The following is an 18,149-nucleotide window of genomic DNA, read 5'->3' on the forward strand; positions in this document are numbered from 1 at the left end:
TCTCTCCCCCTTCAAGGGGCCGGCGGCCGTGAGGCTCCTCTTTAATGGGCAATTCAAGGAGAAGGAGTCGGAGGGTGGGGCAGCGCCTCGGGCCAGAGGGATCTGGACGAGGAGGGAGCCACGTCCCTCTCACCCCCCCTCCCTTCCCCACCCCATGGCCGGACACACCCCGCATACACCATACGCTGGGGCCGGACCCCCCAACTCCACACCCCCCCCCCCACTCTCGGGTCCGGATACCCCCTCCCCTTCCACTCTGGGGTCCGGATACCCCCTCCCCACCACTCCTGGGTCCGGATACCCCCTCCCCCCCATTCTCGGGTCCGGATACCCGCTCCCCTTCCACTCTGGGGTCCGGATACCCCCTCCCCCCCCACTCCCGGGTCCGGATACCCCCTCCCCCCCACTCCCGGGTCCGGATACCCCCTCCCCCCCCCACTCCCGGGTCCGGATACCCCCTCCCCCCCCCATTCTCGGGTCCGGATACCCCCTCCCCCCACCCCCACCCCCACCCCCACCCCCGGACGCGCCGCATTCCGCGACTTGCACTTACAGGGCGAGGCGGCCCGTTCTCTCTCCATGTCCGGCCGAGCTGCCCCTTCAGTCGGTCAGAGACCGTCCCGGTGCAGCGCTCATCGCCTCCCCGGTGACCCCCGCACTGTCCTCGGCTGCTGCTCTCCCCACACCCCGCCCTGCGTCCCCTCCCCCTCGGATATGGGGACAACAGTGTGGGATGACAAAAGATTCCGCAGCTCCTCCCTCTCCGACACGCGGCTCGTCTTCACCAGTCAACGGGACAAGGCATCGCCGCGCTCTTCAACGCTGCACATTCCGAGCCGACACGCCAGCTGGAGCGGCGAATTCCAGCACAAGCCCTTCCCCCACCCTCTCCCCCCCCCTCACCATACCCCCTCCCCTCTCCATACCCCCTCCCCTCTCCATACCCCCCTCCCCTCTCCATACCCCCTCCCCTCTCCATACCCCCTCCCCTCTCCATACCCCCTCCCCTCTCCATACCCCCTCCCCCTCTCCATACCCCCCTCCCCTCTCCATACCCCCCTCCCCTCTCCATACCCCCCCTCCCCTCCACCAACCCCCCTCCCCTCTCCATACCCCCCCTCCCCTCTCCATACCCCCCTCCCCTCTCCATACCCCCTCCCCTCTCCATACCCCCCTCCCCTCTCCATACCCCCCTCCCCTCTCCATACCCCCCTCCCCTCTCCACACCCCCTCCCCTCTCCACACACCCCCCTCCCCTCTCCACACCCCCCTCCCCTCTCCATACCCCCTCCCCTCTCCATACTCCCCCTCCCCTCTCCATACCCCCCTCCCCTCTCCACACCCCCCTCCCCTCTCCACACCCCCCTCCCCTCTCCACACCCCCTCCCCTCTCCATACCCCCCTCCCCTCTCCATACCCCCTCCCCTCTCCATACCCCCCTCCCCTCTCCACACCCCCCTCCCCTCTCCATACCCCCCTCCCCTCTCCAACACCCCCTCCCCTCTCCACACCCCTCCTCCCCTCTCCACACCCCCCCTACCCCTCTCCACACCCCCCTCCCCTCTCCACACCCCCTCCCCTCTCCACACCCCCCTCCCCTCTCCACAGCCCCCTCCCCTCTCCACACCCCCTCCCCTCTCCATACCCCCCTCCCCTCTCACATACCCCCTCCCCTCTCCATACCCCCCTCCCCTCTCCAACCCCCTCCCTCTCCATACCCCCCTCCCCTCTCCATACCCCCCTCCCCTCTCCATACCCCCCTCCCCTCTCCACACCCCCTCCCCTCTCCACACCCCCCCCCTCCACTCCCTCCACACCCCCACCCTACCCCCCCCCCTCTCCATACCCCCTCCCCTCTCCATACCTCCTCCCCTCTCCATACCCCCCTCCCCTCTCCACACCCCCCTCCCCTCTCCACACCCCCCCCTCCCCTCTCCACACCCCCCTCCCCTCTCCATACCCCCTCCCCTCTCCATACCCCCTCCCCTCTCCATACCCCCCTCCCCTCTCCATACCCCCCTCCCCTCTCCATACCCCCCTCCCCTCTCCATACCCCCTCTCCCTCTCCATACCCCGCTCCCCTCTCCATACCCCCTCCCCTCTCCATACCCCCCTCCCCTCTCCATACCCCCCTCCCTCTCCATACCCCCTCCCCTCTCCATACCCCCCTCCCCTCTCCATACCCCCCTCCCCTCTCATACCCCCCTCCCCTCTCCATACCCCCCTCCCCTCTCCATACCCCCTCCCCTCTCCATACCCCCTCCCCTCTCTATACCCCCCTCCCCTCTCTATACCCCCCTCCCCTCTATACCCCCTCCCCTCTTATACGCCCACCCTCTCTATACGCCCACCCTCTCTATACGCCCACCCTCTCTATACGCCCACCCTCTCTATACGCCACCCTCTCTTCACCCCCACCCTCTCTTCACCCCCACCCTCTCTTCCCCCCACCCTCTCTTCCCCCCCACCCTCTCTTCCCCCACCCTCTCTTCCCCCCACCCTCTCTTCCCCCCACCCTCTCTTCCCCCCCAACCCTCTCTTCCCCCCACCCTCTCTTCCCCCACCTCTCTTCCCCCCACCCTCTCTTCCCCCCCACCCTCTCTTCCCCCCCACCCTCTCTTCCCCCCCACCCTCTCTTCCCCCCCACCCTCTCTTCCCCCCCACCCTCTTTCCCCCCCACCCTCTCTTCCCCCCCACCCTCTCTTCCCCCCCACCCTCTCTTCCCCCCCACCCTCTCTTCCCCCCCACCCTCTCTTCCCCCCACCCTCTCTTCCCCCCCACCCTCTCTTCCCCCCCACCCTCTCTTCCCCCCCACCCTCTCTTCCCCCCACCCTCTCTTCCCCCCCACCCTCTCTTCCCCCCCACCCTCTCTTCCCCCCCACCCTCTCTTCCCTCCCACCCTCTCTTCCCCCCCACCCTCTCTTCCCCCCCACCCTCTCTTCCCCCCCACCCTCTCTTCCACCTTCCCCCCCACCCTCTCTTCCCCCCCACCCTCTCTTCCCCCCACCCTCTCTTCCCCCACCCTCTCTTCCCCCCACCCTCTCTTCCCCCCACCCTCTCTTCCCCCCCACCCTCTCTTCCCCCCCACCCTCTCTTCCCCCCCCCACCCTCTCTTCCCCCCACCCTCTCTTCCCCCCACCCTCTCTTCCCCCCCACCCTCACTTCCCCCCCCACCCTCCTCCTTCCCCCCCACCCTCTCTCTTCCCCCCCACCCTCTCTTCCCCCCCACCCTCTCTTTCCCCCCACCCTCTCTTTCCCCCCACCCTCTCTTTCCCCCCCACCCTCTCTTTCCCCCCACCCTCTCTTTCCCCCCACCCTCTCTTTCCCCCCACCCTCTCTTCCCCCCCACCCTCTCTTCCCCCCACCCTCTCTTCCCCCCACCCTCTCTTCCCCCCACCCTCTCTTCCCCCCACCCTCTCTTCCCCCCCACCCTCTCTTCCCCCCCACCCTCTCTTCCCCCCCCACCCTCTCTTCCCCCCCCCACCCTCTCTTCCCCCCCCACCCTCTCTTCCCCCCCCACCCTCTCTTCCCCCCCCACCCTCTCTTCCCCCCCCACCCTCTCTTCCCCCCCACCCTCTCTTCCCCCCCCACCCTCTCTTCCCCCCCACCCTCTCTTCCCCCCCCACCCTCTCTTCCCCCCCCACCCTCTCTTCCCCCCCCACCCTCTCTTCCCCCCCACCCTCTCTTTCCCCCTGCCCTCTCTCCAGCCCCAGCCAGAACTTTTCTGTCCCTATTCCCTGAGAAAGTAATTATTGGAAATCCCTACATTTTCAAGACTTCTGCAGGTCTTTTCCTGATCAAACTAACCAGATGGGAAATGTTCCAGTGTGTTGCAGAGTGCCTTATTTCATATTCCACGTTTACAAATGATAATTCCAGTTGATAATTATTTAAATAAATATTTTCACTGTATTTATTCTGAAAGACGTTCATAGGTGTGCACGGTCTGTGCTTCTATGTGCAATGGGGCACGGCTGATGAAGATTAAATCTGCAGAGTTTGAAATTTCTTTAAAAAGGAAAATGCAGAAACATGATGAAAGGTTGCAGGGCCGAAATGTTGACTCTCTCTTCGCACAGATAGGCTGAATTTTATTTCCAGCATTTTCTGTGTAGAACACAGCTCAAAGGACTGCACTGTGAGCCCAGTTTCCAGTGTGAAATGCGAAGCTTCAGAATGGTGTTGGTGCCCTTCTGGATCCATGTGAAATGCTGTGTAACACCACATCCCACACCCTGAGAACAAGCTGCCAAGGTCTCAATAAAAGCAGAATGTGCTGGAAACGCTCAGGATGTCGGGCAGCATCTGTGGAGAGAGTTATGGTTTCAGTCCTGTGACTTTCCGTCAGAGTGCGTGAGAGACAGATCACGTCAGAGCTCTTCTGCCCTGGCTCCTCCATGTAAAACTGGGAGGTACATCAACCCAACCATCAGTACCAATCACCAGTGAGCACTTCATCTCAGGCTCTGATATCCCTACTCTCACAGTAGGTAGCTCTTTGAGGGTATCGGATGCAGCAATGGGCCCTGGGAGCAAACTGATGGCATCCAGAGCCATCAGTGTGGGAACAGGTCCTTCATCCCAATGAGTGTGCACCAATCATCAGACTTCCATTTCCAGTAATCTTACATTTTGTTCTCCACAGATTCTCCCACTCACCTCCACCCTAAGGACAACTGTCTTTGGAATATGGGAGATCATGGAGACATCATGCAAACTCCACACAGACAACACCAGTGGGAATTAGGGGGAAGTCCCCATACAGGTTCATTGTATCTACTTAGTCATGGTTATTGGCAGCCAATGAACCTCAGTTCTATGGCATCATTACTGGAGTTCTTCCAGTCACTGTTCTGGGCCCAGTTATCTTCAAATCCTTCACCTCTGACCTTTGATCTTTGGTGTGAAATTAAACAACTTATTTGTTTCGACTCACTTTCTCAAACTCAGAGGAATAGCTATGGGAACTTGTACGTGGTGTCCCTCAAATGGTCACAGACCTCACTCCTCCACAGTTTTTCTATTATATTTGTTCTGCTTTTATTTTGAATACTTTATTTTGAGAAATTTCAATTAACATGCAGCCAAAATGAAGAATAATCAAAAAGAAAAAAAAACAAATAGCGACCCACATGTCGCTATTAAAGAAAGTGAGAAAAAAGAAAAGAGTCAACATGTGATTCAATTATTATAACAAAAGAAAAATTACAATCATACCGCAAAAATGCAAATTCAATGTCGGGGTGGAACCAAAGGGAGAAAAAGATAATAGAGAAAAAGAGGAACAGAATAAGAGGAATCTCCCACCCCCCCCCCCCCAAGAAACAAGAAGAAAGAAAAAAAAAGGAAAAGATTGGCCTCCCCGAGAATAAACCCCACTCCCATCAAGGGACAAATAACCTGACTTATCTAGTGCAACCCGACGAAACTGCATTCTCCGGTCCTCGATGCAAAACACACAAGACACTCAACACACATAACATAAAGCATAAACAAGTATTTCATCTATACAAATAAATAAATATTGTTTTGTACAGATGAAAGAATCGGAGGATTAGGGTGAGCAGTTCCTTTGTTTGTTCAGCATTTTCACGCCCGTGGGAAGAAGCTGTTTCTCAGCCTCTGATACTCCTGTATCTCTTCCCCGATGGGAGCAGCTGAAAGATGCTGTGCGTAGGAAGGGGTCCTCCATGATTTTGTGTCCCCTCTTGAGACAATGATCCTGGTAGATCATGTTGATGGGGTGGTGGAGGGAGACTCCACTGATCTTTTCTATCACTCTTAGGTCTTGTGGATTGACCTCCAATTCATTTCTCTACAGCAACGCATACCACACTGTGATGCAGCCGGCCAGGATGCTCTCGATAGAGCTCCTGTTGAAGGTTGACATGATGGTGGCCGGTAGCCTTTCCCACTTCAGTCTTGTCAGTAAGTGCAGTTGCTTTTGTGCCTTTTTGACAAGTGAGGAGAAGCTGAGTGTCCACATAGGTCATTAGTTCAGTGAACTCCAAGGAACTTGGTGCTCTCCACTACAGAGTGGAGGATGGTCATTACTGGTCCTCCTGAAGTCCACGATCATCTCCTTTGTCTTGTCCATGTTGAGACTCAGGTTGTTATTCTCACATCATTTCAAAAGATTTTCCTCCTTTTCTCTGTAGCTCAACTCATCATTGTTGGCTGATGAGGCCGATGACCATTGTTTCATCTGCAAACATGATGACCCTGTTGGAGCTGGATCTGGCGATGCAGTCGTGGGTCAGTAGTGTGGCCAGGAGTGGGCTGAGCACAGCCCTGAGATGGACCAGTACTCAGCGTGACGGTGCTCGATATTCTGCTACCAACCCAGACAGACTGTGGTATTTCCATTAGCACAGTAGTTCTCAACCTTTTTCTCTCCACTTACATTCCACTTTAAGTAATCCCTATGCCATCGGTTCTCTGTGATTCCTAAGGGATTACTTAAGGTGGAATGTGGGTGGAAAGAAAAAGTTTGAAACCCACTCTTTTAATCATACCTAATTGACTCGTTATGTGCACGGTTTCATTACTCCAAAGGAAATGGGCCAATGACAATTTTTCTCAAGCAAAATATTTCAGTAACAATTGAGTCAAGAGCAGTGATTCTCAATCCTCCCTTCCCAATCACATACCACCTTAAGTAATCCCTTACTAATCACAGAGCACCGATGGTATATGGAGAATACTTAAAGAGTTATGTGAGTGGAAAGAAAAAGATTGAGTACCCCTGCGATAGCAAATCCAGGATCCAATTGAGTCCCAGCAAGGACAGCTTCTCCACCAGCCTCTGGGGAAATCATCATATTAAATGCTGAGCTGGTCGATGAACAGCAGCCTGGCGTATGAGGTGTCGATCTCCAGGTGGGCCAGGATGGAGTAAAGCGACAAAGCTGGAGCATCAATTGTGGAATGGTTTCTTCTATACGCAAATTGAAATGGGTCAAGATCTCTGGGAGGTGTGCTTTGATGCTTTCCCTCACCAGACGTTCAAAATATTTCAATGGTGGAAGTCAATGGCACAAGGCAGTAGTCACTGAGGCCTGTTATTGTCACCCTCTTTTAGGTATGGGGATGATGGTGGCTGCCTTGAACCCTACAGGAACGATGGACTGGAGCAGTAAGGTGTAGAAGATGTCCATGAAGACCTCTGTCAATTGGTCTGCTCTGTCGTTCAGTACATGACTAGATATGTTGACTGGTCCCACTCCCTTGTTCACCTGGGATAGGGTTCTTCTCACCTCACCCGTGGCTATGCAGGCCTGTTCATCAGGGATACATGGAGCTTTCTTTGCCCTCACCTTGTTCTTCTCATCGAACCATGCACAGGAGGTGTTCAGTCTGTCTGGAAGGGAGGTGACATTGTTCTTAATTTGCAAGGTTAACTTGCGATCTGTTATAGTTTTGATCCTTGTTTGGCCAGGGTCGTGCATCTGTCTGTGGATCCTCTACCTTTTCATGCTTTGCCTTCCAGATTGCACGGGAGAGTTCAGCCCTGGCTGAACTTAGTCCCATCCTACACCCTGTCCTGAAGGCAGTTTCACAAACTCTGAGAGGGGCCTGAACCTCTGCATCCAACCAGGGTTTCTGGTTAGCCCTGATTGTGAAGCATTTGATCTCAGTGACTCGGTGGAAGCGTTGCTTAAATAGGGTTCAAAGAATGATTGAGTATCGTGACCTTTCATCACACAGTATCTTTGACCCACTACCATCAGGAAGGAGGTGCAAGAGCATCAAAATCAGGATGGCCAGCTTCTTCACACAGGCTATTAAATTGATGAATGGTATTCCATAACCTTGGGTCTCTTATAAATCTAACAAATAAATTATTCCAGAATATTTATACATATTTATTTTATATAATTTTTATGTGATTATTTTGTGCTGTGTAATTTATTTTAGTTTAAATTTAAAAATTTAATATTTAGACATACAGCACAGTAACAGGCCCTTCCAGCCCACGAGCCAGTGCTGCCCAATTACAGCCAAATGACCTACATTTTGAAGGGTGGGAGGAAACTGGAGCACCCAGAGGAAACCCACACAGACACAGGGAGAAGGAACAATCTTCTTACAGTCAGTGGTGAATACGAACCCTAGTTGCTGGCAAGGCAACAGTGTTCCACTAACTGCTCTGTTCGCCATGCCACCTCAAGCTGTAACTACGTGCACTATGGTCCGCAGACACACTGTTTGCCTGCTTCCATATGTACAGTCAGATGATAATAAACTTCAACTTGAAATACTGAAATACAAATAAGATTGAAAAAAAAATCTTTGGAAGTTCAAGAAAAACTCACTCAGGAAATTAGGGAAACACAAGAAATGCTGACCTTGTCATCAGTATCCATAACCTGAGAGAATAATTGTCCTAAAATCAGTGGGCTACAATGTCCCAGATTATAATATCATAGAGTAAACCAATATGTTCCAGTTTTGTTTTGGTTTGCTAATACAAAATATGACCCGTATTCCAGATCAGTGGTAATACCCAGCGCTGCAGATCAATGTGTCTGGAATGTAACACAATCCAGATCAGTGGGATTTAATCTGGAGCAGAGACATATTCAAATAAATACAAATTGTGATAGGAGCCGAGAAACAAGATTCCAAATCAATGTGATGAATCTTGAGAAGCAGTGTCCGAAATTACAAGAGTGTAGCAATCTCCCAAAAGCAGTCTAATGTTATACAGTGTAACCCAATGCTCCAAGCTGTTGTGAAATGATGTAGAAACAATGTCTCATCTTTCTGTGCTTCTGAATTGCTTGAAACAATGTTGCATATAAAAGAGATACTGAGTGATGGAAGCCATTTCAATGTGTCCTGGACTGTTCTATCGCAGAAGAGCTCAAAATTCCAGAAATGTGTCATGTGCCAAGTAATGGTAATATACAGTGTGAGAAAAAGCTTCAGCTCATCACCAAGGGACACCATGTGGCAGATCAGTTTTACCGAGGTGTGATACAGAGCGCCACACTGCTCAGATCAGTGATATACTCATCTGATCAATGTGATTTAATTGACGGAATGACCAATGTTCCAGATCACATAGTTTGTGGCAATATTCCAGGTTTGTCTTTTGTACCATGAGACTCTGCTTTGGATTTAGCATGTCATAAATAAGACGTGGGTGTAATAGATGTTCTGAATGGATGAAGATAACTTTGTTAATCATCGTTCAGGTCACAATAATTGATTGTGATACGTTGGACTGGATCAGTATGATTTAGAACATGAGAAATCGGAGCAGGAGTCGGACATCTGACTTATCAAGCCTGCTCTGCTATTCAATAAGATGATGAGTGATCCGGCCATGGATTTAGCTCCACTTATCTGCCTGTTCCCCCTACCATTCAAAAATCTATTAAGTTCATTGAATGAAGCTTCCTTGGGCAGATAATTTCCCAGATTCACTCATCACTGGGAAAAGTGGTTCCTCCTCATCTCTTTTGTAAATCTACTCTTCCTAATGTCCCCTAGTTCTAGTCTCACCTCCCAGTAGAATAACATCTCTACCAACTTATCTCAGCACCGCTACTGAAAGAAGAGGAGTGTGGGGCACGAGAGAGCCGGGAGTGTCGGGACCCTGCTTGAGGTGAGTGCAGAAGTGTGGGGCACGAGATAGCCGGGTGTGTCGGGACCCTGCTTGAGGTGAGTGCAAAAGTGTAGGGCACGAGAGAGCCGGGAATGTCGGGACCCTGCTTGAGGTGAGTGCAGAAGTGTGGGGCACGAGATAGCCGGGTGTGTCGGGACCCTGCTTGAGGTGAGTGCAAAAGTGTAGGGCACGAGAGAGCCGGGAGTGTCGGGACCCTGCATGAGGTGAGTGCAGAAGTGTGGGGCACGACATAGCCGGGTGTGTCGGGACCCTGCTTGAGGTGAGTGCAAAAGTGTACGGCACGAGAGAGCCGGGAGTGTCAGGACCCTGCTTGAGGTGAGTACAGAAGTGAATGGGACCCGGCTGTTACACCTCACCTGCAGTAATTGAGAGGTGCATAAACAGATGGGTTACATTTAACTCAAAATGTATTAACAATTGCCAATAATAGAATTAACTCAATAAACTTAACACCCAAACATAAGCCTTTATGGCAACTATATACTATAACATGTATGTGGAAAAAAAAAACCCAGACCATCACAATCCAAGCCCAAAACTCCCAAAGCAAAGTCAGTCAGTCAGTCAGTCAAAAGAATAGCCCTCAGAATCTGGTCTCCAGGCATGGATTTCTTAGTTTAGTTGTGCACAGGAGAGAGAGGACTGTTATCACTGCAGACTTATAACCTTGGCTGGGGAATACAAGAGACTTTCCTGAGTTTCTAATGTGGTAACAACCACCTTTAATTTCTTCACAAGGGAATTTTCACCCAATGACCTCCTAATCACTAACACGAGGTCCACACCTCCGACGCCCTCTTTAGGGTTGGACCTTCTGTCACGTGAGTCTTCTGTCACGTGAGTCTTCTCAAAACCCTGTCTTGCGTCGTCAAGTGATGTCTGCCACACAAAGTCCTCCTCTTTTTTAATATTTTAATTAAGAATTTAAAAACCACATCAATATATACATATTCAATAAAATAGCCTTCAGCTCTCCTGATTGGCAGGGAGGGGTTGACAACTGTGGGCGCCCTGTCCACGAGCCCACCAGTTTCAGCATGGTGCACTCATGCTCCTGACAGCTGTCAATTCTCCCAGCGCGTGGCTCGCGCTCCAAGCAGCTGTTTGCTTTCTCAGCACGCTGCTTCAGCGCTTCCCACAGCACGTGCTCCTCTCTCTCCCACTGCATAATCAGTCCAGTCCCTGCTCCGAAAATAAAGCTGTCCATAACACGGGACACAGACATCTTGGGACTGTTACTGAAAGAGGAGGAGCATGGGGTTAGAGAGAGCTGGGATGGTTGGGAGTCAGATTGAGGTGAGTGCCTTTAAAAAGAAGCAGAGCGGGACTCGGGACACAGACATCACAGGACTATTACTGACAGAGGAGGAGGGTGGGACAAGAGAACTGGGATTGTCAGGAGCCAGCTGGAGGTGAGTGCCTTTAAAAAGCAGGTGAAGGGTTAAACAGATTGGGGGGAGGAGTAATGAAGATAAGGGGCAGTGACAAGTGGAATGGCCTTTGGATGTCACAGGGTAGGAGTGGGACTTAGAGGCTTTGGCTCACAAGGCTTCAAAGGGTGAAGCCGAGCTTGATTCCAGTAAGGTAAGATCTTTGAATTTAAATGAGGAAGAGTTCATGGAGACAGCAGCAAGGCAGTGGGATGCAGTGGGATCTATTTTATTCATTTTCTCTTCTGTGTTGTTTATTCTTTTTCTTAAATCATTAAATTCCTGTGTTTGCCATTCTTTAAATGACTCCATGTATCCTCTAACAAGAGCAAGTATATCCTTTACCTTGCCTTTCTTTTCTTCTTCTATTTCCCTGTACTCTTCCTCTTCCTCTTCTTCTTCCTCTGGGTTGGCCATCTGTTGTTTCTTTGTTGCCCTTTCCTCCTCTTCTTTCTTGTTTCCATTGTTTTCTGTGGTCTCTTCTTGCTGCAGGTGTTCTGCAGCTGTCGTTGCCGGCTGTGGAGATCGACTCCCCAGCTGGTCCCCCCTCCCGTCGGTGTGTTTTTTTTCATTCGCATCGCGCATGCGCGAAGTATCGCGCATGCGCGGTTGCGCACTTTTACTCGGCTCTGCGAGCCATTTTTGTAGTCCATTATTTACCGACCTGAGGGAGCGGGTTTCTCTCTCCGCAGCGGGCCTCTTCGGACAGGTAAGGCCTTCACCTTTTTCCTCCGTTGTCTTCTCTTCCTCTCTTCTTACCGTTGATTTTGATTTTTCTATTTTTTTGTCGCCATCTTCTTTCCACCTTTATACTCACTTTTCTGTAACTTTTATTTCTGTGCCTTTGTGTTTTCCTTTGTTTTTCCCGACTTTTCTGGAGAGGGCTGGAGTTCACCGTCCGGCCACTACTCCATCACGTGACTCCTCCTAGTTCCTCCCCATCTTCAAGGCTTGGAGAATTTATTGCCCCTCCCCACCCTGACCCTTACTTTGGCAAACACATCACTGAGATCATTGAAGAATTAAATAAATATGTCCCGGGGAATGAGGGTGAATAAGTGATTATGATGTGTACGGTATGAGCTCATTTAAAAAGTTCTTGTGTTTGAATCTAGAAAATTAAAATTTAATTTGCAGAGGCTCACTAGGGCACAATATTTTAGCAGAGGTGTTCTCTAACCCAGTGATGCCATGGGGCATGGAGAAGGAAAGGAAACCAATTGAGAGCACATATCAGTGAGTGAGTTGTACAGAAGGACTGATCCAGACCAAGTAGAAAGAGGTGAAGCCCCAGTCAGGTACCGTCTAGTAGTAGGGAGAGGTGAAGCCCCAGTTAGGTACCATCTACTAGTAGAGAGAGGTGAAGCCCCAGTCAAGCACCGTCTACTAGTAGGGAGAGGTGAAGCCCCAGTTAGGTACCATCTACTAGTAGAGAGAGGTGAAGCCCCAGTCAAGTACCGTCTACTAGTAGGGAGAGGGGAAGCCCCAGTCAAGTACCGTCTACTAGTAGGGAGAGGGGAAGCCCCAGTCAGGTAACGTCTACTAGTAGGGAAAGGTGAAGCCCCAGTTAGGTACCATCTACTAGTAGAGAGAGGTGAAGCCCCAGTCAAGTACCGTCTACTAGTAGGGAGAGGGGAAGCCCCAGTCAGGTACCGTCTACTAGTAGGGAGAGGGGAAGCCCCAGTCAAGTACTGTCTACTAGTAGGGAGAGGGGAAGCCCCAGTCAAGTACCGTCTACTAGTAGGGAGAGGGGAAGCCCCAGTCAGGTACCGTCTACTAGTAGGGAAAGGTGAAGCCCCAGTTAGGTACCATCTACTAGTAGAGAGAGGTGAAGCCCCAGTCAAGTACCGTCTACTAGTAGGGAGAGGGGAAGCCCCAGTCAGGTACCGTCTACTAGTAGGGAAAGGTGAAGCCCCAGTTAGGTACCATCTACTAGTAGAGAGAGGTGAAGCCCCAGTCAAGTACCGTCTACTAGTAGGGAGAGGGGAAGCCCCAGTCAAGTACCGTCTACTAGTAGGGAGAGGGGAAGCCCCAGTCAGGTACCGTCTACTAGTAGGGAGAGGGGAAGCCCCAGTCAGGTACCGTCTACTAGTAGGGAGAGGGGAAGCCCCAGTCAGGTACCGTCTACTAGTAGGGAGAGGGGAAGCCCCAGTCAGGTACCGTTTACTAGTAGGGAGAGGTACCGTCTACTAGTAGGGAGAGGTGAAGCCCCAATCAAGTACTGTCTACTAGTAGGGAGAGGGGAAGCCCCAGTCAGGTACCGTCTATTAGTAGGGAGAGGTGAAGCCCCAGTCAAGTACCGTCTACTAGTAGGGAGAGGGGAAGCCCCAGTCAGGTACCGTCTATTAGTAGGGAGAGGGGAAGCCCCAGTCAAGTACCGTCTACTAGTAGGGAGAGGGGAAGCCCCAGTCAGGTACCATCTACTAGTAGGGAAAGGTGAAGCCCCAGTTAGGGACCATCTACTAGTAGAGAGAGGTGAAGCCCCAGTCAAGTACCGTCTACTAGTAGGGAGAGGGGAAGCCCCAGTCAAGTACCGTCTACTAGTAGGGAGAGGGGAAGCCCCAGTCAAGTACCGTCTACTAGTAGGGAGAGGGGAAGCCCCAGTCAGGTACCGTCTATTAGTAGGGAGAGGTGAAGCCCCAGTCAAGTACCGTCTACTAGTAGGGAGAGGGGAAGCCCCAGTCAGGTACAGTCTACTAGTAGGGAGAGGGGAAGCCCCAGTCAGGTACCGTCTACTAGTAGGGAGAGGTGAAGCCCCAGTCAAGTACCGTCTACTAGTAGGGAGAGGGGAAGCCCCAGTCAGGTACCATCTATTAGTAGGGAGAGGTGAAGCCCCAGTCAGGTACCATCTACTAGTAGGGAGACTTGTGGTGAAATGACTATTTGTCCATGTAATTGTCATGGCCTTTTCTGTTCGACCCTGCTCTCACTGGCTGGCTCGTGACTTCTCTCCTTTCTCCCCCATAAATGCTTTCATACCACAAGCCTGCCCTTAGTTCGAGTCCAGGTCGGTGCGAGCGACCAACGCAGGGATGTTGCCCATCTCTTACAAATAAAAGCCTTCCGTTCCGATAACTTTGTGCAATTGATCATGCCTCAAGATTCTCTGAGGAAATAAACTGAGACTGACCACGTGTAGACACTTTTCCACGTGAGTTAACTCCGTACGGGAATGTCCCAGTCATATCCTATCAAACTGAAGGAGGTATCCAAGAACCATTCAAGCTTTCAGAACAATTTGCCACTTTGTGAATGGCAGGACTTTCAGTGATCAATCACAGAAAAGATTATGTTTCAGGAATAGAGAGCATGGGATGGAAGAGCAGACACTTGTCAGAATTCCCTGCTCCAAATGCCTAACGAGCAGCTCTATTAATACTTAACAACTGTTACTTTTGCTGATCGAGCAGCTTGTGGACTTTCAGACCTGTTCATGGGAACTGTATCCAAACTCCAGACCTGCACCGGACCAGACCAGCACTGCACTGTGGCAGGTGGGCCTCCTCAGATCAGATGTTAAATCAAGGTCTCACCTGCTCTAATAGCCATTAAAAAAAATGAAATACTCAGGCACCATCTGTGGAAAGAGAAACAGTTACCACTCTGTTTATTTTTCGCAGATGGTGCCTGACCTGCTGGTTCTATATCAGATTACCAACATCTGCAGTGTTTTGATTTTCACCTACTCTCTCTCACTAATGAAAGAGATTAAATCTTTTTATGAGCAATTAAACTCTGTGGACATCCCGATGTACTTTAAAAAGGCACATGGATTTGAAATGTTTGGAGGGATATGAACCAAATGGGATCATCTGAAATAGTAAACATCTGTTGGCATGGACAAGATGGATCAAAGAAGGAAGTCTCTACATGCTGTGAAACTCTCTAACTTGTTCCACAGTGCACTAACAGAGTTTCTCGAGTGCAGGGAATATTTACTGGGATGTTGCCCAGACGTCAAGAAGTGAGTTACAGTTTAGGACTTTATTCCCTGGAGTGTAGAAGAAGGAGGGGAGATCGGATAGTATTTTAGAGAGGGATAGACAGAATAAATGTCGATAGGCTTTTTCCACTGATGGGACATGAGATACAAACCAGAGGACATGGGTTAAAGGTGAAATGGGGAAAGTTTAGGGGGAACATGAGGGGGGGGGGGAACTTCTTCACACAGAGAGAGGTGGGTGTGTGAATAAGTGAAGTGGTGAATGTGGGCTCAATTTTAACATTTAAGAGAATTTTGGACAGGTACATGGATGGGAAAGGTATGGAGGGATATGGACTGGGTGCAGGTCAGTGGGACTAGGCAAAAATAATGGTTCAGCACAGACCAGAAGGGCTGAAGAGGCCTGTTTTGGTTCTATAATGTTCTATGGTTCTAACAATTTAGGGGGCTTTATTGCTGCCATTCCTACATGAGTGACTGTACCTTAATCAAACTTTACTGAGTGGACTTCAAAAGACCCTGAGAATATAAACCAGAAATAGAAGCAGGTCATAGGCCATTGAGCCACATGTATCTCAGTCAACTTAATTGCTCCTCAGAGGACAAAAGTCCTCCCATATCCAAGGAATTCAGCTGGTGAACCTTCAGTAACTACCTCCATCACAGGCACAACCTTTCTTAGGTAGGGAGGCAGAAGGAATAAGATGGCTTGTCGAGGATTCATAGAGGGAATATTTCTTCATTCAGAGGGTAGCGAATCTCTTGGAATCCTCTACCTTGGATGCTGGGGAGTTTCAGTCAAAATAGTTCATTCAAAACAAGAAATTGATATATTTCTGAATATCAAGGGAATCAGGAGCTTCATGTTGGAAAATTGCACAAGGCAAAAGATCAGCCATGATCTTGAATAATGGCAGGGAAAGCACAAAGGGTGGATGGGCTGAAGGGCAGATTGGCTCAATGGGCGGATTGGATGAAGGGGGGATTGGATGAAGGGCGGATTGGATGAAGGGTGGATTGGCTCAAAGGGCGGAATGGATAAAGGGTGGGTGGATAAAGGGCGGAATGGATGAAGAGGGGAATGGATGAAGGGCGGATTGGATGAAGGGTAGAATGGATGAAGGGCGGATTGGATGAAGGGTGGATTGGATGAAGGTGGATTGGATGAAGGGCAGATTGGATGATGGGTGGATTGGATGAAGGGCGGGTTGGATGAAGGGCGGGTTGGATGAAGGGCGGGTTGGATGAAGGGCGGAATGGATGAAGGGCGGATTGGATGAAAGGCAGATTGGATGAAGGGCGGATTGGATGAAGGCCGGGTTGGCTCGATGGGTAATTGGCTCGAAGGGCGAACTGCATGATTCTTGCTCCTATTTTGTCTGTACCAGTAAAACCCCTTGTATCCAGAATTCAAACATCCAGCAGCCTCAAGAAATGAGCTAAAACAATCAAGGAAAATAAATAAATAAACAAATTGAATTAGAATAAAATAATAGGTAAAAATACATAAGTTTAAAATTGTAAATATTCCGTGAAGTAACACGTAAACCTTAGGTGAAGATGGGAGCCAGCAGAGGGCCTTGATCAAGCTTTGCTCATCACAGCTGCTTGAATAAAGTTGTGTTTGAATAAAATGGCATCATCCAGGATGAAGAGCTGGTTGATGCCGTTCTTCATTGGGGTGACTCTCTTAAGGTGTTTCCTTATCCCTGCTTAGTAAGAATTGCCCCAGTCAGAGACTTTATCTGTAAACCTGGGGGAGTAAGGTTAATTATCTATACAGCAGTGTCCCCCTTATGCATGGTTTCAGTCACCCACAGTCAACCACGGTCCAAAACTGATCCTATATCAGTCCTAACTTATCCCACTGCCCTGCTCTTTCCCCACGGCCCCATGTTGGTCCCCACCCTGATCCACTGCCTCTCTCTCTCTCTCTCTCTCTCTCTCCACAGCTACGTGATGGTCCCCATACTAATACGACTCCCCCTCTCTCTCCCCATAGCTCCATATCAGTCCCTACACTGATCCCACTGCCCTGCTCTCTCCCCACTGCCCTGTGTCGGTCCCCACACTGATTCCACTGCCTGTCTCTCTCCCCACAGCCCTGTGTCGATCCCCACACTGATCCCGACTTAAAAATAAAAAGTTTATCAGTATACCACAGTATCTCACATAGCTTTATTAAGTATATAATATGGTATTCACAATATCCACATCACATAATGCCCAATTTCACAGAACGTATTGTGGACATTAAGTGGTACATGCCCTGTACAGGGTTTGGTACTATCCATGGTTTCAGGCATCCTCTGGGGGCTTTGGAACATATCCCCCATGGATAAGGGAGGACTACTGTAATGTTACTGTTCGCCTTTCAAGCGGCTCTGTGGAGGGGGACGAACCTGCAGACGCAGCAATGGTTAAATGTTTTCAAAAATGTGACTGAAATAAAGTAAAATGCTTTAAGGTTTATATATTCAAGCAGATGACATTTGTTCAGTGTAAGTACAGTATTTGTTCTCTTTTGTCTTTTAACCTGATTGTATTAGTTAGGCCAGTGACTCACTGACAAAAGACAAAGGAGGGAAAACCCAACAACCAACCCCAACCCACCAATTTTCCCTTGCAACCGCTGCAACCGAGCCTGCCTGTCCCGCATCGGACTTGTCAGTCACCAACGAGCCTGCAGCAGACGTGGACCTACCCCTCCATAAATCTTCATCCGCGAAGCCAAGCCAAAGATTAGTTAGGCGCTGTAAAAGTAAGTCTCAAGCATTCGGAAAATACAATTATCTGGCATCTACCAATCCCCTTAGGTTCCGAATACCAGGGATTTTACTGTATTTATGGCCTTGTAATCTTAAACCTGCACAAGTTATTCCAGATATGGTCTCACCAAGGCAGTGTGGTGAGAATGAAAGCAGTTAAAGCAATTAATTAAAGCACGGATACATCTGTGAAAGAAATAAATGCAATTAAGAATCTTTCCACCATTGTTGCAAATGTGGGCAATTTTGGCAATTTTCCAAAGTTTCTCTCTGGCCACCACAGAGCAATAGCTTAAAATGTGTCTACAGGCTCATTTATCTTTGAAGCATGTTCCTCAGATGATTGGCTATAGCAACATCCTTGCTGCTTCTAA

At 50.3% G+C, this 18,149-nt stretch overlaps 2 protein-coding genes across 7 annotated transcripts in view; both read right to left on the reverse strand.

The window, feature by feature from the left end:
- Positions 1-18,149, reverse strand: part of map7d1a (MAP7 domain containing 1a) — a 163,856-nt gene that overhangs the window by 116,061 nt on the left and 29,646 nt on the right. Inside the window, exon 1 of one of the 6 annotated variants that reach the window (XM_069895881.1) lies at positions 554-696. The exons of the other annotated variants lie outside the window; for them this stretch is intronic. Within the exon in view, the coding sequence (XP_069751982.1) occupies positions 554-581 (28 nt within the window). The 5' untranslated portion in view covers positions 582-696. Of the gene's footprint in view, positions 1-553; positions 697-18,149 lie in introns of those variants that run through there. 6 annotated transcript variants of the gene reach the window in all.
- Positions 3,943-18,149, reverse strand: part of LOC138741584 (mitogen-activated protein kinase kinase kinase 5) — a 202,778-nt gene continuing 188,571 nt past the window's right edge. The window contains exon 29 of the mRNA XM_069895866.1: positions 3,943-4,305. Within this exon, the coding sequence (XP_069751967.1) occupies positions 4,287-4,305 (19 nt within the window). The 3' untranslated portion in view covers positions 3,943-4,286. The remainder of the gene's footprint in view (positions 4,306-18,149) is intronic.

The sequence above is a fragment of the Narcine bancroftii genome, chromosome 8 (genome assembly GCF_036971445.1).
Source record: "Narcine bancroftii isolate sNarBan1 chromosome 8, sNarBan1.hap1, whole genome shotgun sequence".
Lineage (NCBI taxonomy): Eukaryota > Metazoa > Chordata > Chondrichthyes > Torpediniformes > Narcinidae > Narcine > Narcine bancroftii.